This window comes from Vitis riparia, chromosome 4 (genome assembly GCF_004353265.1).
Source record: "Vitis riparia cultivar Riparia Gloire de Montpellier isolate 1030 chromosome 4, EGFV_Vit.rip_1.0, whole genome shotgun sequence".
Classification (NCBI taxonomy): domain Eukaryota; kingdom Viridiplantae; phylum Streptophyta; class Magnoliopsida; order Vitales; family Vitaceae; genus Vitis; species Vitis riparia.
In genome coordinates this window covers 23,764,765-23,789,914 of record NC_048434.1, presented here as the reverse complement: position 1 = coordinate 23,789,914, position 25,150 = coordinate 23,764,765, and the positions used below count along the sequence as shown (strand labels likewise).

General features: G+C 32.5%; 4 protein-coding genes across 6 annotated transcripts; 1 reads left to right on the top strand and 3 right to left on the bottom strand.

The window, feature by feature from the left end:
* Positions 1–690: 690 nt before the first annotated feature.
* LOC117913355 lies at positions 691–1,689 on the bottom strand. Its single transcript, XM_034828295.1, has one exon. It carries the CDS (start codon positions 1,687–1,689, stop codon positions 691–693), a length of 999 nt encoding a protein of 332 aa, XP_034684186.1.
* A 9,542-nt stretch (positions 1,690–11,231) lies between these two features.
* LOC117912520 (probable polygalacturonase) lies at positions 11,232–14,768 on the top strand. The gene is made up of 5 exons (XM_034827125.1): positions 11,232–11,793; positions 12,205–12,325; positions 12,631–12,805; positions 13,433–13,503; positions 13,627–14,768. Exons 1-5 carry the CDS (start codon positions 11,338–11,340, stop codon positions 14,286–14,288), a joined length of 1,485 nt encoding a protein of 494 aa, XP_034683016.1. The 5' UTR covers positions 11,232–11,337; the 3' UTR covers positions 14,289–14,768.
* A 534-nt stretch (positions 14,769–15,302) lies between these two features.
* Positions 15,303–16,280, bottom strand: LOC117912521 (photosystem I reaction center subunit N, chloroplastic). The gene is made up of 3 exons (XM_034827126.1): positions 15,870–16,280; positions 15,653–15,778; positions 15,303–15,558 (listed from the first exon to the last, which is right to left on the bottom strand). The coding sequence occupies exons 1-3, from the start codon at positions 16,173–16,175 to the stop codon at positions 15,469–15,471; spliced, it is 522 nt and encodes a 173-aa protein (XP_034683017.1). The 5' UTR covers positions 16,176–16,280; the 3' UTR covers positions 15,303–15,468.
* A 520-nt stretch (positions 16,281–16,800) lies between these two features.
* Positions 16,801–23,209, bottom strand: LOC117912518. 3 transcript variants are annotated; one of them, XM_034827124.1, is made up of 7 exons: positions 23,117–23,209; positions 21,339–21,454; positions 20,322–20,640; positions 19,069–19,720; positions 18,782–18,981; positions 18,446–18,690; positions 16,801–18,288 (listed from the first exon to the last, which is right to left on the bottom strand). In XM_034827124.1, the coding sequence occupies exons 3-7, from the start codon at positions 20,588–20,590 to the stop codon at positions 17,492–17,494; spliced, it is 2,163 nt and encodes a 720-aa protein (XP_034683015.1). In that variant the 5' UTR covers positions 20,591–20,640; positions 21,339–21,454; positions 23,117–23,209; the 3' UTR covers positions 16,801–17,491. The 3 variants fall into 3 exon arrangements, with proteins under 3 accessions (XP_034683015.1, XP_034683013.1, XP_034683014.1); XM_034827122.1 differs by having other exon boundaries at positions 21,339–21,435; XM_034827123.1 differs by lacking the exon at positions 21,339–21,454.
* Positions 23,210–25,150: the final 1,941 nt, after the last annotated feature.

Genomic DNA, 25,150 nt, shown 5'->3' with positions numbered 1-25,150 from the left:
AAAATAGAAAGTTACTTTTGGAAAAGATCATTATAGTTTAAATATGAAAATTGAATTATTTTTTGACGGGTTTACTTTAAAAGTGGGAAACCGTATTCCTCTCTAGCCCATAAAATTTCCTCTTGCTTGAAAAGAAAAGAAGAAAGAAAAAAACATGGTCATTGTGCCTCTAATTTATTTTATTTCTCTTCCATTGACTTTTAAATCAAAGTTATAAAACTATAATAAAGTTGTTAGGGAATGAAATAATTCTAAAAAATAATATTAATAATAATAAAAAAAATATTATTATTGTGGGTGATCCCTTTTTTTTTATGATCAACTTTCCTTCCAAATGATATTTTAATAAATGAAGCATTCATTGCTTGCTGTAATGTCTAGGTTAGCATACATGAAAGCCATGGCCATCTAACTTGACAAATGACAGGAAAACTAACAGATATTTTTAAATTTAATTAATTAGTCCAATGCTGCCATCATCATCATGGTTCTTTCATTTTTTGTTGGCTAGTAAGCCACGATGAGGCCATTATCAGTGGCCAAATAATTACGCCATGGAAAGCCAATCAAATGAAGCAGTTTCTTCTTCCATTATAATACTCGACAAATTAATAAACAGTAGCGTATACAAAGAAAACACCCAAAATTTCTGGCAAACATAGGGATGATCTCCATAGCAATTCAATTGAATCAAACGTCGAACTGCTCCAGTTGGACATCCTTGGACTTTAGAGGCACGTATTCGCCTAGATAAACCTCGAGATGATCTGATAAAGAAGATTTGTCGATGTTTTCATGGTGGTAGGATTTGCAGACGAAGTAGATCACAGTTTGGATGACGAGGCCAAAGAGAATCAACTTGAACAGAAAGAGGAAGAAGATGATTGCAAGCAGAATTCTATTCGGGGTGCTCAATGGGTACCCCAACACAACCAGGTTCTCAAAAGCCAGCTGAATTATGAAATAACAGATGTTGAGGATGAGGAAAATTGCAACTGCAACTCCCGTCTTGCCCTTTATCAAGGCCTTGCTCTTCACCATGGCTTGGATCCCATAGCTGTCTTCCAACACCGATATAACGCTCGCCAAATGCCAGATTACGCTTATATACACAAACCCCATGACGTATATGATCAAGAGAAGGGGGAGGATCACGAGTCCAAAGACGTTGTTTCCTATCAGGATAGCCCACATGAACAAAACTACCGCGGCGACAACGTTGTAGCAGAAAACAATGACGAAGTTCCATATGAAGGTGACCATGAGTCTCTTCCACACCTTTGGGACTACGCTCAGGACCCTCTTGAAGGTTATTTGCTTGGCGCTGTACACGCAGGCAACCGCATACACAACTGCGGATGTGCAGAGGAGGGAGAAGATGAGGAGGAAGGTGAAATATGCGACCTTCAAAAGCCAAAAGACTATCCACTCGGAGGAAATAACATCGGAGAGCTTCTCATATTTGGGGGTTCCAGCCCGGGTTCGATCCAGCCTGTCCTCATTCCTGAGGATCTTGAAAAAGAGGAAATCAGAGACTTCAATATGAGCGAGGAATATGAAGGTGAGAGGGAGGATGAGAGCTAGAGTGATTTGGCTGAAGATTTTCCTCCATGAGTATATGATCTTGACAGACTCTTTGATGATGCCAAAGAAGCCAAGAAATTGGAGCTCCTCCTGTTCAACATCCATGGTGAATTGGGACTTCAATTTTCCTCCTGTACAAAAGTGTGGATATGAAGATGGAGCTTGAGGATCACGTTTTGGGGACAGGTTGCACTTTAAAAAGCCGGGGTAGACTTTGAATCTTCAAAGTAACCTTGGCTTTGAATTGAATTACCAAATAGTGGTTGGACCTCTATAATTTTTGGTGGGGACTAATGTGGAAAGGATGGGGAGGTATTATTTAAGAGACAAGACCATTGGCCATAATTTATTAAATGATATTCTATGGTATATGGCGGCTTAATTTTATAAGCCCAATAGTGAAATTGAACCAATCTTGATCATCAAAATGCAATAGTTTAAACTATTCAATGAACTTCTATCAAAAACATTTTTTTTTTATGAGGGATTAATAAATATTTTATACAAGCTAAAAAGGATATTTTTAATAAAAAAAAACCAAAAATATTGAATGAATAATAGGTAGTTACAAATTAAAAAGAAAAAAAATATGTCAATTTCATAAATTTTTTATGCATTAGGCTTTGAATTTGTCAATAGAAGTGGGTGACTTTGGGTGTAAGGAAAGGGCTTTGGGGGAGGGTGGAAGTAGGGGAGAAGGCAAGGTGAAGCTTCCAAGAGAGTGGGTTTGTCCCATTATTTTACAAGACTTCCTTGGAATTTGCTCAAGTCAACCATTTTTTCCAAGGATGTCCATTAACTTATGTGTCCCACGTTCTAGACTTCTCCGATCAAAAGATATTCCAACGTCTCTATCTTATCGTAGTTTTAAGTTTCTCGGTTGTTAACGAAGTAAATAAAAACAAACAACACACGTATGCATGCAATAAATACATACATACATATATACATACATACATACTTAAAAAAAATAAATTTATTTTATATTAAAGTTTAGTTTCTTTTTTAAAAAGTATTTTATTATTGATTTTTATATAATGAAATTAAAATTATAAGATTGTGTTTGGTTCTCAAAAAATATAAAAAAAAGAAAAAAATACTAAGGAAAATGATTTTTTCACGTTTGATTATTCAATAAAATGTTTCAAAGAAAATTAAATATAATTAAAATTAGTTAAAAACTTATGTATTTTAAAATTATTTAATCTTTATATTGATAAGTTAAAATAAATACAATGAGTTTGAAGTAACAAATACAAATAATTTATCATCTTTAACTCTATTTTTTATTTTTCTTCACTTTTTTTTTTTCGTTTACTTTTCCTCTCTATTTTCTTTCCTTTGCATTTTTCCTTAAATTTTTCAAGAACCAAACATAACCTAAAAGAATCTTAATGAGAATTGTGGTAGCACCAAGATGTGTCATAACACACACCTATAGGATAGTACAAGTAAAATTCTCAAATAAGGATGCAGCCAAGTTCGTTTTACCAAATAGCTCTCCAAAATTCTCTTAGGTTTCGTATAAAGTTGTATTTTTTAAAAATTGTTTTTAGGTTAAAAGAACAAAAAAACAATTTTTTAGTGTTGTATAAAAATAAAAGTGCTTGAGAAGTTGTTTTTCAAAATAAAAAAATTAAGAAATTTGTTTGGATAAATTGTTTTTAAATATATCTTTTTTATTTTTTATTTTGGTTTTATAAAAACATTACAAATTAAATTTATATAACATAAATTAAATTTAATTCAAGTTTTATTAAAAATGAAAATAGTTTTTTAATTATAAATAAATTAATATATATATATATATATATATATATATATATATATATATATATATATATATATATATATATATATATATTGTAAAATATGAATAATAATATTATAATAAAATCATAAATTATATTTTTTTATAAAAAATATATTATTTTAGTATATGTTATAAAACATAAAGATATTAACATCTTCGTGGATTTTTTTTTGTTAAATAAAAAAAATAATAATCTTTAAAAATATTTTATTTAAAACAAATAATTAATAAAGTTTAACCTTTTTAACATGTAAGTAAGTCAAGTTTTTTATTTCATGTACATATTTAATACTAAATTAAAAAATATTATTTTAAAATATTTTGATTTAATCTACAATTAATTAGATCTGTTTTAATTCAAAATTATTTTTAAAATTTCATTAAAAGAATTTAAATTATTAATTATGTCTTACTTAATTTATAATTTATTTACCTAAATTCAAAGAATATATTTGTGTGTATAAGAGAAATAATAAAGTCACGATCTATAATATATCAATTTTGATTATTATTTTTTAATGATTAATTAGATCTATTTTTTGAGTTCCAAATTATTTTCAAAAATTGTTGAACCCATTAATAAATACAATACAAAGTGTTACTTGATTTTAAGTTCATTTTTATTGTGAGAAAATTTATAAAAATATAATTATATACATAAAAATAGATAGAACCATTATGGACCAATTTTTATCCATAAATTTATGGTATTAATGAATTTATTATTTGAGTTTCAAATTATTTTTAAAAATTACTAAAATTATTAATGAATCAAACACATGATGTCTTGTTTAATTGGGAGCTTATTTGTCTAATTAAAAAATTTTTAAATAATGATTCTATGTAGAAGATAAACAATAGAACCATTTTAAACCAACTTTGGTCTATAAATTTGTGGTATTAATTGGTTTACTATTTGAGTTTTAAGTTATTTAAAAAAATTACTAGACGCTTTTATGAATCCAACACATTAAGTATTGTTGTTTAATTTGGAATTCATTTGTCTAATGAAAAAAAATTAGATAATGAGGATTCTATGTAAAAGAGAAACAATAAAGTTGTTTCAAACCAATATTTATCCATAAATTTCTAATCTTAATTGTCTCACTATTGAAATTTAAATCATTTTTAAAAGTTATTAAACTCATTAATGAATCCAACGCATTAAGTCTTACTTAATTTATAATTTATTTTCCTAATTTTTTTTTTTGTAAAAATATGATATTCATATATATATATATAAAGAAGAAATTAACCTAGACATTTAAAATAAATTTTGGTTTATGACTTATTAATGTTATTAAATTCTATTACTTTTTAGTATTAATTAAATCGATTTTTGAGTTTCAAATTATTTTTGAAAATGTATTTTCTTAATAAAATTTTTTAGAGAAGTTAAAAGAAATTTAGAAAAGTGTATAATTTCAAGGAAGACCACATTTTAAGATTTTTAGTATCAAAATCAGATCGTGGAGAGAAAACTGAAATGATATTATTTTCAACTTTATTTATAGTTTTTTCAAATTTTTTTATGTTTTTCTTTTGTTTTAAAAAGCTGATGAAAATAACTTCTACTTATTCTTTAGAAATTATTTTATATTTTACTTTTATTTTTAAAAACTGTTTTCAAATAACAATAATCAAATAGTGTTAAAAAAATTTTAAAATAGTTTTCTATATTTAAAAATAGAGAATTGTTTTTAAATCATACAACCAAATAAGCTTTAAGATTCTCTAAAGTTAGAACTAAGGCTCAAAAATATAGTCATCTAGAATTGAGACATAACGTACTTTAGGGTTTGATTTTTTCAAGTTAGAATTAAGATACAAATAGCCTTTCTTTTAACTCTAATTTTCCATCTTTCAAGCTTTCAAGAGAAATCTTGAAAAAGTTTTGGTAAAAAAGAAACTTATCAATATAACAGCCTCAACACACAGCTTATGAGTAACACCTCAAGCCCCGAGGCCACGGGCAACCTTGTTAGTTTTGCCTATCTTGTAGGAGCTATGGGCTTAATACCATGGACTACGGGCTACATTCTTGGGACGATAGAAGAAATAAGTCCATCCTGAGAACTTAGTTAAAATGGATGACCCACGAAGAAACGTGGCCAAGCACGACGGAACAAAGTGGGAATTAACCGCCCTCGATCTTGGGAAGGAAGGATCATGGATGAAACAGAACGTGGGGAGACTTTTACCCATGGATGCATTCCGAGCTAAGTTCAAAAGTCGTCAGTTAGACCAGGAAAGGAGGATGGAAGCTATGCTTGAGCAGACTGAGTTGTCAAGGCAGGAGAATGCCCTGTTATGGACGCAGCTGGAAAATCAGTGTTTGTATACAAGCTTTGCACCACATTGCCAACAATCTTGGTCGGGTTTCTCAGCGAGATGTCAGTGATCTAGTAGGGACTAGTCATCGAGTGGATCCCTTTGCAAAGATACCGACATCCCCCTATTAACTCTCTTGAAGGACGCGACCATTCTAATGCCAGGATTTCAAGAATAGTGGCCTCTAAAGGGGCAGATGAGGTAGTAAGTGCTTCGCATCCTAGATGACAGCCTTGATATAATTTTGATAAATCGACTAAATGACTTTATATAATTTAATAACTTAATCATAATTTAATTTAAAATTAACTTAAGTCAATAAGTATTAAATTAATTTTTTATCTTAAGGCTTTGTTTAGTTTTTAAAAAGCTTGAGGGAAAATACAAAAGAAAAGAAAATTTAAAATCAATAAATTATTTTCATACTGTATTTTAAACTCATTTCATTTATTTAACTTTTTTATATAAAGACTAAATAATTTAAAAATATACAATTTTTTTATTAATTTTGATTATATTTGTCTTTTTCCATATTTGTAATAGGAAAACCAAATATTGGAATTTTTTTTTTCTTTCCTTAATATTTTTTAGGAACCAAACATAACATAATGGAAACAATCATTTTCTCTCCTTTCTCTTTGTCAAACATAATCTTGTTTAAATAAACATTCAAGTTTTTATTTTTAATAGCAAAAAGTATTTAGTAATAACATTTATATAAAAAGTATAAATTTACCTTATATATTGAAAAATACTTCAAAATTTTAAATTTTGAGATCATAAAACCTTAGTTTTTTCAAACCATTAACCTTTCTACATGATTCCCTAAGAGCTATTATATTTTATATAGAAATAACGAGTTTGTTTTATAGTGTATTTTAAAAAGAAAAAGTTTACTATTCTTAATAATAGAAAATTATTATTAAAAATACATAGCACTATTTTGCACTTGTTTTATGTTTCTAATTTTTAAAAATAAAAGGAAATGGAGAACATTTTTTACATAAAGAAGTAGAAATTATTTTCACCGGTTTTTTAAAACAAAAAAAAATGTAAAAAAGTTTTTTAAAAAATCATAAAAGGTAAATAAAATTGAATATGATATATTTCTTCTTCTTTCTCCATGATCCAAGATACCAAAAATCTTTAAATGTAATTTTTTTTTTACTTGTGACTTATCATTAAGAAAATAAATTTCAAATTAAATTATACTTATATATTAGTTTTAAAAAATAATTTAAAACTCAAAAACGGATTTAATTAGTAGTGTCATTATGGAAAGAGATGTTATTTCTAGCCCATTTGCATTTTCCTTGTGTTAGATGTATACATGCCAAACATGGGATGAGATAGAGGAAGTAATGTGGATTAAAATTAATTTCAAATGATTGCTTTCTCCTAATAGTGGGGTGCATCATGATTGAATTTGAATGTGGTAGGAACAATATCCAAAGTCATTAGTCGTAATTTTGTTATACCCTATGAACGCCTTCTATGCATCCATTGAAGATCTTCAAAATGAAGTGTTTCTCACTTACTTTATTCCTTGTACTTTTAATCAAGTACATTGTCAATGTGGGTATCTATAATAATGACATTTTTATAATCAATAGCAAATAAAAATGGCACTATCGTCATCCTTATGAACAACTTGGCTTCACACAATGCAATCATCCCAATTGCTCACTTGAATTTTATAGTGAGAATTAGGAATAAGGAAATAATTTTTAGAGCTGCTTATAGAATAAGGAATGTTATTGAAAATATCTCTATAAATATTATAAGTCATTAAGGAAAAAAGTTATAAGATGAAGATGGATATATAAAGACTATATACAAGATGGATCGAGATGTGAGGAATAACAAGAGGTATCCGATGATAATGTTTTGGTTTTGTCCTCTATAATGTTTTCTATTGTATAGTAAAATGATTTTCTTTCATCTGTGGACATAGATAGTTGGCTGAAACACGTTAAAACCTCATGTATCGTTTGTGTTGATTATTTTATTTTTGTGTTCTTGATTAACGATTCAAAGATTCAAAGCTTTCACCGATGCAATAAAATTTTTAAATTATTTGTTTTCATATTTTTCATGATAATATGGTAGGGGATTTGAGATTCCACAATACTCTTTTATATTCAATTATAATTTAATGGAAGTGTCATACTCAATAGCCTATTCTTTATTTTGGGTAAAAAAAAAAAAGATTTCTCTAGAAGCACTCAAGAAGATACAAAAATGAAAATCAATTTGAAGAAAAACCAACCTTAAATTGGTAAAAAATATTTAGATAAAGATTTTCAAAAATGATAGGGAGTTCATAGTAATGGTCCATGTGTCATCACTTGAGAAAGCCTAAAAATATTAAATTATTCTTAAATAATACTAAGGTCTATTACATCTAGTAATGATCCTTGACATTAACTTAGGTTATTGAAAGGTTGAAAAATATAAACTAAAATAAAAATATACGTTTCCAAGATTCTCTTTCCATGTTCACATTCACCACCACCACCACTACGTCTCCTTTTCGGCTATAATAATATTTTTTTCTACGTAGTTGGAATCTTCATGGATATTATACATACTTTGTAGATAATAATAATTAAATTGAAAAGCAAAATTAATAATATTTTTGAAGCAATAAGAATCTTCATGCAATATTATACGTACACTATAGATAATAATAATTAAATTGAAAAGCAAAGGTCAAGTAATAGTAGGGTTGATGAGAAGTACATTTGAGCCCATGCCCAATTGGAATAAAATTCCCTTTGGTTTTTGTTTTTAAAATTTGGTGATGGTAAAAAAGTTGGATTTATTATTCATTGCAAAAGTAATTTGGAGATTTGTTGGTATCCCAGCTTAAATGCATATTCCATTTTATATTTTTAAAATAAAATAATAATAATAATAAATTTTATATAAAATACGAGAAGTATCTTATATTAAAAATGTAATATCTCATATCGAATATAGGAATAAATTTTTAAGTATGCTACAGGTCTTTACAAAATAATAATAATAATAATAATAATAATAATTTTAAAAATAAAGTTACTATTTAATAATTGTTTTTTAAAACAATTTTTTTTTTTTTTAAAAAAAACAGCTTTTAAAAATTATTTTCAATGTTTTGTATAACAAAAGCCTAAATGAGAACCTAAAATATTTTTAACCTATTTTTAATATTTTTAATTATATTTTAAAAATAATTTTTATATCCAACACTTTAGATATTTGTATAATTATTTTCTAAAATAGCTCTAAAAAAAGTGAAAATAATAGAAAAAACTAAAAGATGTTTTCTAAAAACATCATATTTCTATTATTAAGAGAAAATATAAAACAGTTTTTAATTGTCAAATATATATTAAGTGATATAATTTAAATTAAAAATTAATTTTAACTAATAATTTAAGTTATTAAGATGAGTGGGCGCTTGAATGTCACTAATGCTAGGATTTCTTTTTAGGAGAGTTAGTAGCATATGAAGTCCTACACTTTTTAAAATTACGATAAGTTAATTTATGACGGGAATCAATGTTTAGTTTTATATATTTTTGTTTTAATTATATTTTTAATATTCTTTTTTTAAAAAAAACTTATTATCTTTAAAAACATTAAAAAGAGAGTTATGTATAAAAAGGATATATAGATATATAAATATATTTTAAATTTTTACTTTAGTTTTATTTTTAATATTTTTATTTTATTGTTGATAATAATTAAAACCCTAAATTGGTATGAAGTAGAATTACTATTAATCATTTGAGAAAAAACACTTCAATAAACAACAAAACAAATTAGCCACGTGTCAGTACGACATGAATCCAAACGGTTGACATTTTTAAATGTTTGTCAAAGTTCCCCGTGACGAGCGGCTACGTTTACACCGCCTTAATTATCACGCCCTGGTCAATTTTCTCTAAATCTGGTGCGGAGCACCTCACATTTGTACCCAACCTTTCCACCAACTGATCTTCGCCACATAATAAGAGAAAAAACAAATTCTGACGTGGCTATGAAATATCGGTGGAATATTTGTGGACCTTTGGCCTCAACCACAGACGATAAAATCTCATGACACGCCGACCAGATCACGCTTTTCTCGAACTTTCCACACTCGGCCCAACGTCCGGCTTTGAAACTATTTGCTAACACACGCCTCTATGCGCAATATACGCCCCTCCGCCTCCGCGTTTCCTACTCCTATGTGGTCACGCTTCCCTTCTTCTTACCGGTTTCCTTTTTACTTTTTTTTTTTAAATTTTTTTAATGGATATTCTTCAAAATTATTTCTCTTATCATCAACTTTTCCATAATTAATAATGTGGAAATATTTGCATGTCAGTTATAAAAATTATTGTGCCTCAAAGTCATTAAATAAATTAAATATATTTAATAAAATAATTTAATGATATAATTTAAATTAAAAAATAATTTTAATTAATAAATAAAAATAATTAATTTATTATTCTATTCACATCTTTCTTTTATCCTTTTACCATCATTCACTTTAATTATTTCTGTAATCTTTTTTATTATTAGATGACTTTCATTGTTACTTGATCTTCTTTATCGATGATGAGTATATTAATTTGATGATTTATAATAAATTTTAAATTAATTTTATCAAGCAACCTTACTATTTAAAGTAAGAATTCAATAATAAGATTTAAATTAATAATTTAAATATAATTTAACTTAAAATCAAATTAAGTATTAAGTTTTATCCAATATCTTGAATTGTCTACTTTTATTTTCCTTATATTTCTAAAATATTGCTAAATTTAGAATATAAAATAAACATCAATAAATTAATGTTACCCATTAAAATCAATATTGAATTATTTTAGTTTAAGAAAATAAAGATAAATTATTTTCATGATATGCACTTAATCTTACTTTAAAAGAAAATTGTGATCATTTTATCACTATCTTCATCATGAATGTAATTTAAAAAACACACAAAATTTATTTATTTTTAATCTAATAATATATATTTTATTTTTTTAATTTAATAATATCTATCATTTTTCTTTGATATCCATTAAACAATGATATAGTTTTGGGTTTGAATTTCAAAGTTTTTAAGTTGAAATCACAATTTTACCCTAATTTAAACATGTCATGTGTTTAATATATGTGCTTTTCATTTATTATAGTTAATACCGTCATATAATAAATGTACATTATATGTATTTACGAAATATGAAGGGTATATTGTTGGATTTTAAATGGGGGAGAGCAATGTGAAAAAGTTTAGAGGGTATGGGGAAAGTGTAATAAAACGATTAATTAATTAATTAATTAATTAAAAGTTAAAACTAGCAAGATAAGTTTTTGTAATTATTTAGAAGTGAAGGGAGAGAAGCGTAATTTAAATCGTAAGACAACACACTTTCTAAACGGCGCACTCAAGCATGCGCAATGCGCACTGTTCCACCTTAAGCACGAGCCTCCCCTCTTCCTCTCCTCGTACATATATCACCCATCGTCTCACCATACACCATTTTTTCTACCCCAGTTTTTATTTTCAATTAATTATTTTTTTTTTAAATTTATAAATTATAAATTTCAAGTTGGAAGATTTCAGAAGTTTAATGTATCTAAAGTGTAAAATGGATTCAGAGAAAGCATGGTTTGGTGCAGCAATGGGTGGTTTTACCAGGCCTTCATGGGCATTTCTGCCACTTGTATTTATAGTTCTAGTCGTTTCCTGTTTCCAAATCGGCACCAAAACTGTTTTCCCGAGATGGGTCGTGTTGGGCGGCGGAGAAACCGGAATATCGGAAGAAACACCCAGCTGTTTCGGGTTTTTCCGGGAGGTGCCGCCGAGGAAGGTGGTGATGTCGATAAGAGATTTCGGTGGGGTGGGCGACGGCGTGACGTCCAATACCGAAACGTTTCGGAGGGCTATACGGTACATGCAAAGTTTCGGAAACAAAGGTGGGTCCCAGCTTAACGTTCCAAGAGGAAGATGGGTTACGGGAAGCTTCAATCTCACCAGCAATTTCACCCTTTTTCTGGAAGAGGGTGCCGTGATTCTGGGTTCCCAGGTACCAAAATTCTAAAATAAAAAATTACTGTTTTGGTTTTTCCTATTTTATGAAACGGGTTTATTTATTTATTTTTTGTTTTTATGTTCTCTGAAGTGGGTTTATTAGATTTTTGTTTATTTGGATGATTTAATTGAATTGAGGGTTGTGGTTGGATTTGGGTTTTCTTTTTTCCTCTGAAAAATTAGTGAAATATGCTTAGGATGGTGTTTGTTTTGGTGATTACGGTGATGGTGTTTCTTGAGTGCTCAGACCACAATGCAGTTGTGATTGAATCAGTTGAACCAGTGGTAGATTAATTAAATCCAAACACTTCCTTATCGATTCTTCTTTTCAAAATTTTCTGGGTAAGCATCTGTTTGTTGGTGAGTTACTAAATACTTCTGTTTGTTTGAATTGTATTAAAAATAGGATTTGGAGGACTGGCCAATCATAGAGCCTTTGCCTTCATATGGAAGAGGAAGAGAGAGATTAGGTGGAAGACATATTAGTCTTATCCATGGAGATGCTCTCACCAATGTTGTCATTACTGGTATGATGCATCAACAATCCATTTTATTTCACTTTTGGAATTTGAGCTATGCCTGTATTCGCCTTTTGGGATGGTGTTTCCATTGTGGTAGTTTTTTGTGTGGTTGAACACTATCTGTTGCTTCCTAATGTGCATACATGACATTGAAAATATTTGCAACAAGAAAAAGTATCAAAGGAGTCCTTTGGTGTACCCTCAGACACCCGGGATTGGATAGTTGTGACATTTCAATTTGGGCACTGTCGGTAGCTTTAACCAATGGTTTATGAGCATCACATCACTCTGTATTATTTGGTTGGTTTCAGGACAGAATGGAACAATTGATGGTCAAGGAAAGATGTGGTGGGAGCTGTGGTGGAACAGGACATTGGAGCACACCCGAGGCCACCTGCTTGAAATTAAGAACTCTCAGAACATTCTCATCTCAAACCTCACCTTCACAAACTCTCCTTTCTGGACTATCCATCCTGTTTACTGCAGGTTTGGCTTCTCTAGAGTGGTCTATTTTTAATTTCCATTCACCTTCTTTCTGTTTTCTTTACATGGTAGTTTTAGCAATTTCAAGTGTATATATGCTTATCCAGTTATTCGATGATCAAGCTCATTTTGATATGAAATAGACATTCTTGGACCATGGTAAAGATAATTGATTTAATATCAGAAAATGATTACACTCTAAAGAAAGTGAAGAATAACATAGTTTGTGACATTAGTGACTATATAAACACTGAGTATAGCTATGCTTGCAGCCTTGAGCTTCTCTCAATTCTCAATCCAATCTTAAACTAACTAGTAGACCTAATTTTTCCCTTTCGTATAGCCAAGAAAACTGCCTTGATCTCGAGGGAAAAATAAAGGGGACGCTCTAAAAGAACTTGAAATAGTGGGGTATTTCATTGTAAAAGATCACATTTTATGGGAGCTGACCTGATGGTGGGCTTAATTGTTTCAAGGATTGATTTGCAGGCACAGGGACAGGGGAAATATGTAATGAATTACAACACTCATAAACAATAGGATTAATGACTGTTTTTTTCTTCTTTTTCTGCCTGTTATTTGAGAGTAAATTTTATGGTCTTAGCTAATTTGTTTTTTTACTTGTTTCAGCAATGTTGTTATCAAAGACATGACAATCTTGGCTCCTCTTAATGCCCCAAACACCGATGGTATTGATCCAGGTATGCTCTCCTTTCTTTGTTCCTTCCCCCTCTGCATTTCATCTAAGCATGATATTTGCTAGATCAATGAAAGAAGGATTAAAAAAATGAATAGAAGTTCTAATCTCTTACTTGATGGTTTAGACTCAAGTACCAATGTCTGCATTGAAGACTGTTATATTGAGAGCGGGGATGATCTTGTAGCAGTGAAAAGTGGGTGGGATCAGTACGGCATCGCCATGGCTCGTCCAAGCTCAAACATCATAGTGAGGAGACTTTCAGGGACTACTCCAACGTGTTCTGGGGTTGGAATAGGCAGTGAGATGTCAGGTGGAATTTCAAATGTCACCATGGAGGATTTGCATATTTGGGATTCTGCAGCTGGGGTACGAATAAAGACTGATAAGGGGAGAGGAGGATATGTGGTAAATATTACCATAAATAACATAAGAATGGAGAGAGTTAAGGTACCTATAAGGTTCAGTAGAGGCTCCAATGACCACCCTGATGACGGATGGGACCCAAAAGCTGTCCCAAAAATAAAGGGTATTTTTATAAGTAATGTGCTCAGTTTGAATTCAACGAAAGCCCCACTCTTGGAGGGTATTGAGGGTGCACCTTATGAAGGGATATGCATGAAAAATGTTACTCTACTTGGTCTTGCTCCAGCAGCAAAGTGGCACTGTGAATTTGTCTCAGGTTTTACAGATGTGGTCTTTCCAGTGTCATGTCCCCAGATGCAGAGCAATGTTTCTTCATCATGGTGTTTAGACCACCTTGGAAATTTACAAATTGATAGCAGTTAACTGAATTTGATCTTGAGGATTTACTTGAATCACATCTCAGCAATTGGCGATCTGCGGCAGCTTTGAGCAAATGGGATAAATTTGAACCATACTACAGCTTGGGAACCATTGGATTGGGATTGTTGTGCATTTTGTCGATCAAAAATTCAATCTAGTGCCAGTGCTCTTGAGGTTGAAAGCACATATGGCCCATTATTACCTCAAGATTCTGCTGAAGGTGCAATCATCTTGAGTGGTTGGACTGGCTAGTCAGGATGATTTGTCTTATGTTGGGCAGGTTCTCTTAACCATGTTCCATCTGTAATTTTTGTCTTTTTTTTTTATTTCAAGCTCAGGTTATACAATCACAGGTTCATATAGAAAAATCCATTTAGTTTTTGTAGAGATTGCTGTGATACATATACAGATTACTGGGATATGTATACAGAAAACAAATTCATTTTATAAATGGGATGTTCACATTGTCATCTTGGTTCTCAACTGGTTGAAACAGGATTTTGAAAACTCATTGGTTTTCATTTATCTATTCTTCTCTAACTTGCACACAGGCAGGAAATCTAGCAGGAAATCTGTGACATTAGGGATTGCAATGGGACAGTCCCAATAGAATCCTGAACTCATCAGGGAGCTAACCCCTACTCACCCCAATCTGCCTACTAAGGGAATGGTTTGATTTTCTGCAAAGTAATTACATTAGTTATTGAAGAATGCCTTTCTGTAATGATCTTGAATCCTTGTATGCAGGAAAACCAACCATCAGTAAATTAAAATAGGAAGCAACTGTAATGGTGATCGAGCAGCCCAATTTTGCAGGTGCCACAAACAGCCCTTATTAGATCACTCACGCTTTTAAGTGTAGGGGCAGAGGGGGAGTTCCCTGATCAACCCCATTAGTTATTTTATGTACTGATCAAATATAGTCGATCTAAGAATGATCCAACCAAGGAACCTAAACCCAAAGCCATGTTTAGAGGTCCAACCCAGCCACAAGGTTTGGGCACAAAACTCCCACCATTCCACAATAACCTCTGAGTACTCAATAAAAGAAAAAGAAAGCAACAGAAAGAAAGTGTAGAGAGAACATAAGTTGAGTAAAGCATTCAAAGATTCTCGATGGAAAATTAGATACATGTTGGAGGGTAGTAGATGGTTTGCCAGAGAGATAAACAGATTGCCCTCTTCACCATTTCCAGAAAACATTGGAACCGCACTTGTACTTGTCCCTTCCTTCACACTCCAACTCTAGATCTTCAGAAAGGAAAGGCACTTTCTGCACCAACAAAACGGAAGAAAATCAGTTATACAGTCATCATTGTAATACGACTGGGAAAACAGAGGATATTAGTTGAGAGTATGGGTTTCACTTTTTTCTTGGCGAGATCCTGGCAGCCAGTGAAGTTCTCAGGGAACTTGCAGGTTCCAAATTGAACAGTGTATGCTCTGGCGAAGTTTGCTCCGCTTGTAGCCAACCTTTTCTTGTCGTTCAACTCCTATTCATGATCCGACTTCAGTATAAGTATTGTTTATAATTGTATAGGAGTCAAAATAAAAAAACATAAAAAGAAGGATCCTGGAACAAACCTTGTTCGCTTTGCTCTTTTCCAGGTAGTCGTCAATCACCCCAGCATTGGCAGAAGAGGTGGCAGCAGCAGTGGTGAAAAGGGTGGCAGCCAAGTACACAAGGGCAGCTCTTCTCCCCTCGCCAGCACCCGAATTTTTGGAATCAGAAACTCTGGCCTGTTGGGCCCTGATCGCAGGCAGTTTGAGACCAGCCACAGCTGGGGATGCAGCAGATGGCATTGAAACAAGCTTGGAGTTAAGCTCCGGAGCTCCAGCACCGGAGATGGCATAGTTACATGCTAGAACACTGGAGTTGACTGATGCCATTGCTGCAGCTGTAAGTGCAAGAGGAGAAGCTGAAGTGCAAATTCAGAGACTAAGCAATGTTTTGGAAGGGGGCTGGATAATTGATAAGGAGTGATGTGGAAGGAAGAGATGATGAGTGTAATGCAATGTTGTGGTGGGAGTGTGGATAAGGTGAGATTGCCTCACTCCTATTGGCAGCCTACAAAGCCTTTGTATGAGAATTTGCGTGGTGGGTTGTGAGTCTTGGGGTCCACCTTGGCCATCAAATCATGTGGCTTCTTATTCCTCTTGCTTCTCCACCCCTATTTCCATGTGGGCCAATGACAACCCAGCTCCCCTTGCTCAGAATATCTCATTCTGTTTTTAAATTTATTGTTATATTGTTACCACTGAAATAATCCAAATTTTGGGAGACAAAAACATCAAAAGTTCTATTGAAGTTCATGTAAGAGGGTTGGAATTCATGTGCCATTTCAAACTCCTTAAATTCACAGCCTCTTTGGGGAACTGCGTGTGCCATTAGTTGTTAGTTCTTCAGACAGCTTCCAGTCATGGAAAAACTTTCAGATATAGAGAGGAAGTGCTAGTCAGAAAGCAGTTCAAAGCATTCCCCCACGATTATATTTCTTTGCAGTAAAAGGAGACAAAAAAAGAAGGGACTACACTGCATTTGATTGCACAAAATTTAAAATCTCTGAAAATAATAAAGGTCTATTACAAAACCTCTCCACAAGCAATCAGCTAAGAAACAGAATCTATGTACATAGTTCCAATTATTACTTCTGTAACTGGTCTATACATGCTTCTCAGGTGTAAATCTACAAAACATGGAGATCATACAATCATCAATATCAAAGTAGATTTTTCCCATACTCTTTCTTCCTGACAAAAGATTTATGCATGAGGCCAAAAAAACCAAATAATGTAACAGAGCCCGAGGACTGTGGGAACAAAAAACCAATGGAAGTGCCCAAGACTATCATATTAATGGTAGAGCCATCCATCTATCTTCTATGGAAAAGTCTCTTTGATATTCGGCTGGGGAAAAGAGGTGTAGGGAGCTAAAACTTAAGAATGAATCCTTCATTTCTTCAATGGAATCTTTAACTCCAGCATCTACCAGATAAACACACCATGCGCCAAAATACAAGTTTGGTGCTAAGGTCAAGCGCACTCATCCTTGATAGATGGAATATATTACAAGTTTCTGGAAAACTTTAGTGTCCATCAGGAACTGAATTGGATACCCAAAGAAAGTATCTGAATCATGAGCAGAAATCCAGTTTGCATAGGTCAAAACTGTCCAAGAAGAAAACCTAATCTACCAAATCATTCAACTATCTCAACCGTGACAATCTTTTCCGCTTCCGATTCTTTTTGCGTGCAGCAGCATCCAGGGGTTTACTCTTGGAACTAGAGGGAAGTGATGGGGCGGATGATGGTCTGCCAACAAATGTTCTACCTTTCTTGGAAACCCATTTCAAAGGCAGATTATTTACCACACTGCCAATGTCATTGGCACTGTTCAGTTCAACAAGCTTTTGAATTTGATCAAGCATCTGGTGTGTCCAGGCCACCGCCTGATCCAATGCAACTGAATCATCCATTGGTTTTCTCCACAGATTCATTAAGATCTCTCTGAATGACTGAAATGACATGGAAGACTGATAGGCTTGATGAGTTTTGCAGATCATATTGACCTTGATGATATGCTTGCAAAGGTTTCCCTGCATTGCCCATTCACAGTCACAAAAAGCAAATTCTGATCCAGGATTCCACACTAGATGTGTTAGATTGCTATCCTTTTGACTTAAAACCTTGGCAAAAAGTTGGTTCTTATCCTCCAAGATAACAGAAGTGTCAGGAATTCGCAGTGCTCGGTGCCAAGATGTAGAAGCAATATATTCTTCCTTAACATTCTGAAAGGAATCACTTTCATCTGCATAGCGATCAAGCCAGTAGCTCGAGTGCAGCTCAGTTGTTAGCTTATGCACTAACCAATCAACCCTCTGGAGTGCACCAAGATGTGAATCATCATATAGTTTAACTTTCAGCTTCACATGATATGCTTCTATGGCACCTGATGCCTCCTGGCTTGCAAGTGGAAGTGTTTTCATCATATCAATCCACATTTCTGCAACAGAAATGATACTAATTTTAGATATGACAACATTGAGGCAGTTACACACAATATCCAGATGCAAGTGTAGGTGGATGTATGCATGTGTGGTAGATGGGTGTATGTGCGCATGCAGGCAAGTACATGTGAGCGAGAGAGCAAGTCATCTAACCTATCTTAGGCATCCACAATGCCTTGAAGTACTCTATGAAGGAAGTTTGATCAACAAAATCCTGGGTGAATTCTTCCAAGGCAACCAGAGAATCCACTCCGCTCCAAATGCTGTAGACAATTTTTCCCAGCCGTTTAAACATCTCCCTCTGAACTTCAACATTGCTGCTTTTCTTGATGATATTCCTTAGCCATGATCTACGGACACGCCAGAGGGAAAATAGCACAGGGCAGCAAAATACATCCCTGAAATACAGGTTGATACCAAACAAATTAAACTATATTATATCATATGATATATAAATTAAATTAAACTTAAAGAGCAAGAGCATCCTGCCTTATAGAATCAATCTCTGCTGCTGCATCATCGATCAAAAACCCACTGACCTTCCACCCAATGTCAATACCACGAGCTCGATCAAGAAGAGCTTTCATCCATTTAGACACATCTGGCTTAGCAAAACTACGGGTAATAATCCATGCAACAGGGAGTGCATGCTGTCTTGAATCAAACACAAGAAGCGTGCACAAAGGGTACTGCCATCCAAACCAATCATAGCATATAAATATCCTGTTTGTTAATATTGAACAGCTTGAAAAAAATGAGCATAATGAGTCAATTACCTTGAGCCTCTTTATTCCAAATGTGGAGTCAACCGCCATAATACTGCGATGGCCAAATCGAATCATTTGTTGCAACTGCCATTCTGTTTGAATGCCCAAAATGAAAGGATCTGCTTCTGAAGAATCCTGATAAAAGAATATGGATTTCTTATTGCGTTCAACCCACATTCGAATGCTAGCTTGGTCATCTAGGTCCAATTCGTGGGTAGAGCGTTTGATAATCATACCAAGTTTGTGAACATATTGGGAAGCAAGGCTATTAACTTTGGCATTTGAACCACAGTAACGTTGAATCCCCTCAATGTGTTTCTCTAACACGTTTTCCTCAGGAATGCCAAGATAGATCATAGACATTGTTTGCTGCTGAATTTCACTACAAATGTATGGAATTTTCTTGGCACCAGGGCCAATTGCATCTCTGTCTAGGGGGCCATGGCAGACAAAACCAGACTTGTTCACATGACGCCTATCATTATATATAATAAGTGCAAGTGAGGGACGGGCATACAGGCGTTTCACTACAAAATGGCATGTACAGCCCCGCATAGATTGAGGTCTAGCAGCACGATTTCTGGTGTTAAGTCTATATCTCCGGCTTGGCAATATACCCCCACCTTCCCCATAGTTCTCAGGACCAAATGAACACCAATACCTTCACAAAGAAAAGAAAAAGAAAAAGAAAAAAAGATCAGCACAATAGCTTAAATTATGGTTTAAAGAGTAATTTGCGACAATATAAACAATATAATCTATATCACTCAATCATCCTACAACACATATCTAAGTCTATGGTCAACTGTCATCCTTGCTCATTCACCACTTGTGGAACTATATGTGAAAAAAACCAGAAAGTTTTAACTGGGAAGCACTTCAAAATGTGCAATTGTCCAAACAAGGATTTAAGCTCTGGTTTTGAATCTTGATAAGTAACTGAAGTTTGAATAGTAACAATAATAATAATGATAGCAACAAAAAATTTCTCAATACATGCATTTTTATTAGCACTAAGGAGATATTAATTAGAATACATACAGTTGAAAATTTTGAATCAGAAAGTGTCAAAACAGAATATAAAGTTTACCATAAAATCAAGTTGCTCAGAACCTTATTGCAGTTTGCATGCTTATATAGAGCTTATCCAAGTTGGATACTCTGGTTCTAAACATAATGTAATGCCCTCCCAGCACCATACAGTGACATACGAACACAAAGCTACAAGTATATCGAGGTCAACAAATACTATAAAAACTTACAGCCTATATTCCAAATATTCATCATTTTTGTACTCCTTTAAGCTGCCTTTAGATCGTTTTCTTCCCCTCTCAATATGAAACCGTGTTGGACATTCAACATTAGAGCATTCTCCAATTATAAATGCATCAACTCGTGCATAAGGAATAAGAGCTACATCATCATGGTGCTCGGGATTTCCAAACTTGGTCCAATTCAAATCAGCAGAAGAGAACTCTTCCTCTTTTGGATCTTGCACTGGAATGTCAAGGATGGATTCAATTATATCCATCTTCTGTGGAATCCCAAACCACTGCTCAAGATTTAACTTAACACCAGCTACTGCAAAAAGAAACAGACAAAATACCATGTTCATATCAAATTAATAAAGATAGAGATAAAAGGCAGAGGCAGCACACAATCTAAAAACAACCTAAATTGAATCATTCACATTTTTTTATTTGATAAATTTCTTTCACTAAAAAATATCATTTTCAAAACCATCAGAGAAAAATGATCTATGGCCTGTGGAAAAGAGCAATCATTACTTGGTCAGATAAAGGGATATTTCACAGAGAAAAGTTACTATTACAAGACCAGAGCCACAATTACATGGAGTTCAAAAAAGATCAGGAACACACCTCTAGTTTAACCCAACCACAGAGAGGCATACATCATTTTTTTTTTTTAAAGATCAGTAAATGAGATTTATATTAAAAAGCGCCAAAAAGGGCACACCAAAGTACACACAACGTATACAATGGCAGCCAAAAAGCGCCAAAAAAAAAAAATGGAAGAGGAAACAAAAAACTACTCCCTCAAACCGACCCCAACTAATCAATGAAATCCACTATGGACATCAATCTTTCACCAATAAACAGTTTGGTCCAAGTTAACAAGTTACACAAAAACAAGTACTTCAACCTTTGGATTGAGAGTTCCACATTCTCAAAAGATCTTTTATATATCTTTTTCCAAATAGTCCAGAAGAGGCACAAGTTACACAGAGGCATACATCATGATCCTTGAACATGACCTACCATGGAATTTGCAGAACACCGCAACAGCATTACGCCTTATTGACCCTTGAACATGCTTTTAAGAGGTGCAAGAGATGTCTAATACTCCTTTTGAAGCCTAGGCATAAGGTACAGACCTAAGCAAGGTGAGACACAAGCTAATAATGCACATATTCAATTCTATATAATTTAAGCAAGACAATTTATAAATAGAATACCCTAACCCAAAAGGCCCAGACAATTTTCTTCAAACTTCATAAAAAAATAGAGACGAAAATAAATCTATATCCATATTATATGTAGAGTTTGTAGACTTTTCTCTTCCTAAAGTACCCTGATTATATCACTTATTTTCTGTCGTATTCTACATCTTTATTATTCAACTATAATAATAATAACTTCATCTTAAAGATCATAATAAATTCACCAGTTTATTTTTTATTGGTTGCAATGAATAAAATCAAATTCATTTTACTTATTTTGCACTTTAAAATTCTTTCTTTTCTTCTGTTAAGATAAAGATTTTTTACCCTTGTTTTGATGCTCTTCATTTTTTTCCCAAGGCTTTCATTTATACTGGGATTCCATTGCAGCATAGTAGGTACCATTTATGTTACATGCTAAAATTAGTGAATGTTAATTCAATATATAATTGTATAAGATAATGTTCTCAGGTAGTTTATCTTATTTTATTTATTTTACAACCAAGGAACCTTCCATGGCTGGTCCCTCCAGACACTCCATGGGGTCCAAACCTCGCAGCATTAAGTAATCCAAAGTATTCAACCAGCGGGACGAATCGAATCCAGGATACTGCACCTCTACCACACATCCAATATTTGTCCTAACCAACTGGGCACCCTAATAGGCTCCTATGTAGTTAATTTTATAAAAATTCTAATTGTAGCCGTAGTTCAAAATGAAATCCTAGTATTCAAAATTTTCAGTGATAGCATTAACAAGTTAACAGCATTTCAAAGAGAAGCCCGAGCTTTCTCTTTGGTCTGCAAGAAAATAGAGCAGCAAAAGAAAGCAAAATTTTCATTCCTGTGTTATCTCTCATCCTTTGCTTCAAATAAATAAATAAATAAATAAATAAAACCCTCTAGTCAGTCAATGCAAGTTTCAAGTAAAGTGGCAGTTTTCTGTATTGCCAAATTGCAAAAATTTTACAATTTAAAATTTTAGTTACTTTTCTCATATTTTCTCTAAACCAAATTTATTTTTACACAAGAAGAAAGCATTCCCAAATAGCAAAAACCGTCAATCTAACAAAAATTTCATTCTAAGCTGTAATCCAGACTTGCAACAGTTCCACGGCTGTTCAAAGAGAAACCCTAGAATTTGAACCTTCCAGCAATAGCATTCCCAAGTTATAAAGCCCTCAGAGTGAAATCCGACCCTCTGTTTGGTTCCAAGAGAAAGAGAATGAAGAAAAATAAAAGAAAACTAACCGTAATTCCTATATTATCTCTCTCTCTCTCTCTCTCTCTCTCTCTCTCTCTCTCTCTCTCTCTTTCTTTGCTGCCAAAAATCCAAACAAGCAAAAAAATTTAAAATTAAAAAATTAAAAAAAAACCCTCAAATCAACCAAGCGAAGGAGTCATAGGAGCCTTAGGTACACTGTCATTTTCAGTATTCTCGAGCCCTAGATAGTGAAAAATCTATGATTCAAAATTCTCCCATTTTCTCACTATTCTCAGCATCCAAACGACTGTAAATAAGTATTTCTCAGCATCCAAACTACTGCACACAACGAAGTTGATTGATTGAATTGGGAATAGAGATTGGAGCAATACCTTGAACTCAGAAATCGATCGAAACGCAGCAGCGTTTGGAGAAGCAAATGATAGGACGCTTTTGTGTAAGCAGTGATCGTGACTCCATCTGCCGCAAAGCAATCCCTAGAGCGGTGTACAGAGTGAGTCTAGCCAGTAGTCAGATAATGGGCTTAACTTGGGCCAGCCCAATTTTTTAACTATTGGGCTTTAAGCGGGCTGATCTCTAATACAGGTAAATGGTGCGACTTCCATAGATAGGTCTTGATGAAAGCCCATCAAAGTTAGCCCCAAGCTCACTTTGCTTTTCTGTTTTATATTTATTTTTGAAATTAGAAAATAATCATAACTTTTATACAATACTAGGTTTGGTTTACAAGGACCGTAAAATGTTAGGTAGTAGTATAATTTTTTTTTTATTTTATATTTAGATATCATTTTAAATATTCAATTAATATTATTTTGAAATTAATGTTTATTTAGTTGCTGTGAAAATTGGAAAAAGGAAGTGAAAAGAAATATCAGTGTTATTCTTCTATTGTTTTGATATATGTATTTTTTTATTATTATTTATTCGATTTTAACAGTTGCATTTTATTAAAAATCATTTACCTGCATTTCTTATATTTATCTTCCTCTAATAGAGTCAATATTGCATATTTCAAAAACTGTAATAGTTGATTATTTTTGTGATTTCTTATGCATTATGTAGTTTGTTGGATTGATGATGCTTTAAAGATCAACACATGTGTCATCAAATAATAGTTGATGTTGTTTGTGAGTTTTATTTTGAGTATGATGTTTTGCATCAAAAATAGAAAAATAACCTTGTAGGATAGAAGACCAAATGAGATAAAATAACCTACTCACATTGAGGCATAACAAATGTAGAGTAGAATCCATTGTGCGGCTTGAAAGTTCTTAATTTCATCTATATTATCTGAGTCGTCTTGATAGTTAATATTAAATGCAACTTGGTCGTGTCCTTTATAAATATATTTATATAGATATTTGACTTCTTTAATGGTAGAACATATTTCTACATTAATATGACAATCAAATTTTACAAGTAAAAATCAAACATATAAAAACTTTGTTATTTCCGATCCATCGATCTCTACAGTTCTCAATCTGTTTTTCCCCTCCATTATCTTCCGTAAATCTGACTCTCTTCCTCGTCTCTTTTGGCATTGAAGTACACTTTGCAGTTGCTTCATTTTTTGGGGTTTTAGGTTCAGTGGTGGTGTTAAACAAAATAAGAAGAAACCCTAATATCCAGAAGAAGAAGAAATAGGATTCTTGTGGTGTGAATGAATGACAAACAAGTAAATAACTGAAGGGAATTGGGCTAAAAAAATAGTCATAAGCGTTTTTTGAGGTTTTAGGTTCAATGGTGGTATTGAACAAAATGAGAAGAAACCCTAATATGAGGAAGACGAAGAAATGATTCCTATGGTGCGAATGAATGGAAAAAGGGTAAGTTTATTTTGAAATGAAAAAAAAAATCTACAAGTGATGTGGAGCAAAAAATGAGGCACATTGCAAAAGGAATGACAACCAGGTAAATCTTTCATGAAAATATGGGTAAAAGACAATCACAACAATATTGTCCACATTTCAACTTTTATATATAGTATAAACAAGGCATAGGGAAGTGGTTTCTAAGTGGGAAAAGGGGTTGGAGTTTATTGAAATTACACGAATGTCATTCTTAATAGTGGTTGAATGGTAATTTGGTAAATATAATATAAAAGTAAGGATAAAATACAATTACAACAAAAAAAAGTGTCCAAATGGGAAAAAGAGTTGAAGTTGACTGAAATTATAAGAATATCATTCATAATGAGTGTAATCACTAAATGAAATGAATGACAGTGTAGTAAACATAATATAAAAATAAGGATAAATATCATCATAACAAAAGATGTCTAAGTTAGAAAATGTGTTGAAGTTGGATGAAATTACAATAATATCATTCTTAATGGATGAATTGGGGTGTTGTAGGATGACAATTTGATAAATATTGAAAGAAACTAAGGATAAAAAATGTAAAAA

What these genes read in the sequence shown, in the direction of transcription:
- LOC117913355 (XM_034828295.1), bottom strand. Translation starts at nt 1,689, where the DNA reads ATGGATGTTGAACAGGAGGAGCTCCAATTTCTTGGCTTCTTTGGCATC.
- LOC117912520 (XM_034827125.1), top strand. Translation starts at nt 11,338, where the DNA reads ATGTATCTAAAGTGTAAAATGGATTCAGAGAAAGCATGGTTTGGTGCA. An exon ending in CCGTGATTCTGGGTTCCCAG is followed by an intron (nt 11,794 to 12,204) that starts GTACCAAAATTC and finishes TATTAAAAATAG; the next exon opens with GATTTGGAGGACTGGCCAAT. An exon ending in ATCCATCCTGTTTACTGCAG is followed by an intron (nt 12,806 to 13,432) that starts GTTTGGCTTCTC and finishes TACTTGTTTCAG; the next exon opens with CAATGTTGTTATCAAAGACA.
- LOC117912521 (XM_034827126.1), bottom strand. Translation starts at nt 16,175, where the DNA reads ATGGCATCAGTCAACTCCAGTGTTCTAGCATGTAACTATGCCATCTCC. An exon ending in AAAAGAGCAAAGCGAACAAG is followed by an intron (nt 15,779 to 15,869) that starts GTTTGTTCCAGG and finishes GATCATGAATAG; the next exon opens with GAGTTGAACGACAAGAAAAG. An exon ending in AGGATCTCGCCAAGAAAAAA is followed by an intron (nt 15,559 to 15,652) that starts GTGAAACCCATA and finishes TTGTTGGTGCAG; the next exon opens with AAAGTGCCTTTCCTTTCTGA.
- LOC117912518 (XM_034827124.1), bottom strand. Translation starts at nt 20,590, where the DNA reads ATGGATATAATTGAATCCATCCTTGACATTCCAGTGCAAGATCCAAAA. An exon ending in GAATATTTGGAATATAGGCT is followed by an intron (nt 19,721 to 20,321) that starts GTAAGTTTTTAT and finishes TTCTTTGTGAAG; the next exon opens with GTATTGGTGTTCATTTGGTC. An exon ending in TTGGAATAAAGAGGCTCAAG is followed by an intron (nt 18,982 to 19,068) that starts GTAATTGACTCA and finishes TTTGGATGGCAG; the next exon opens with TACCCTTTGTGCACGCTTCT.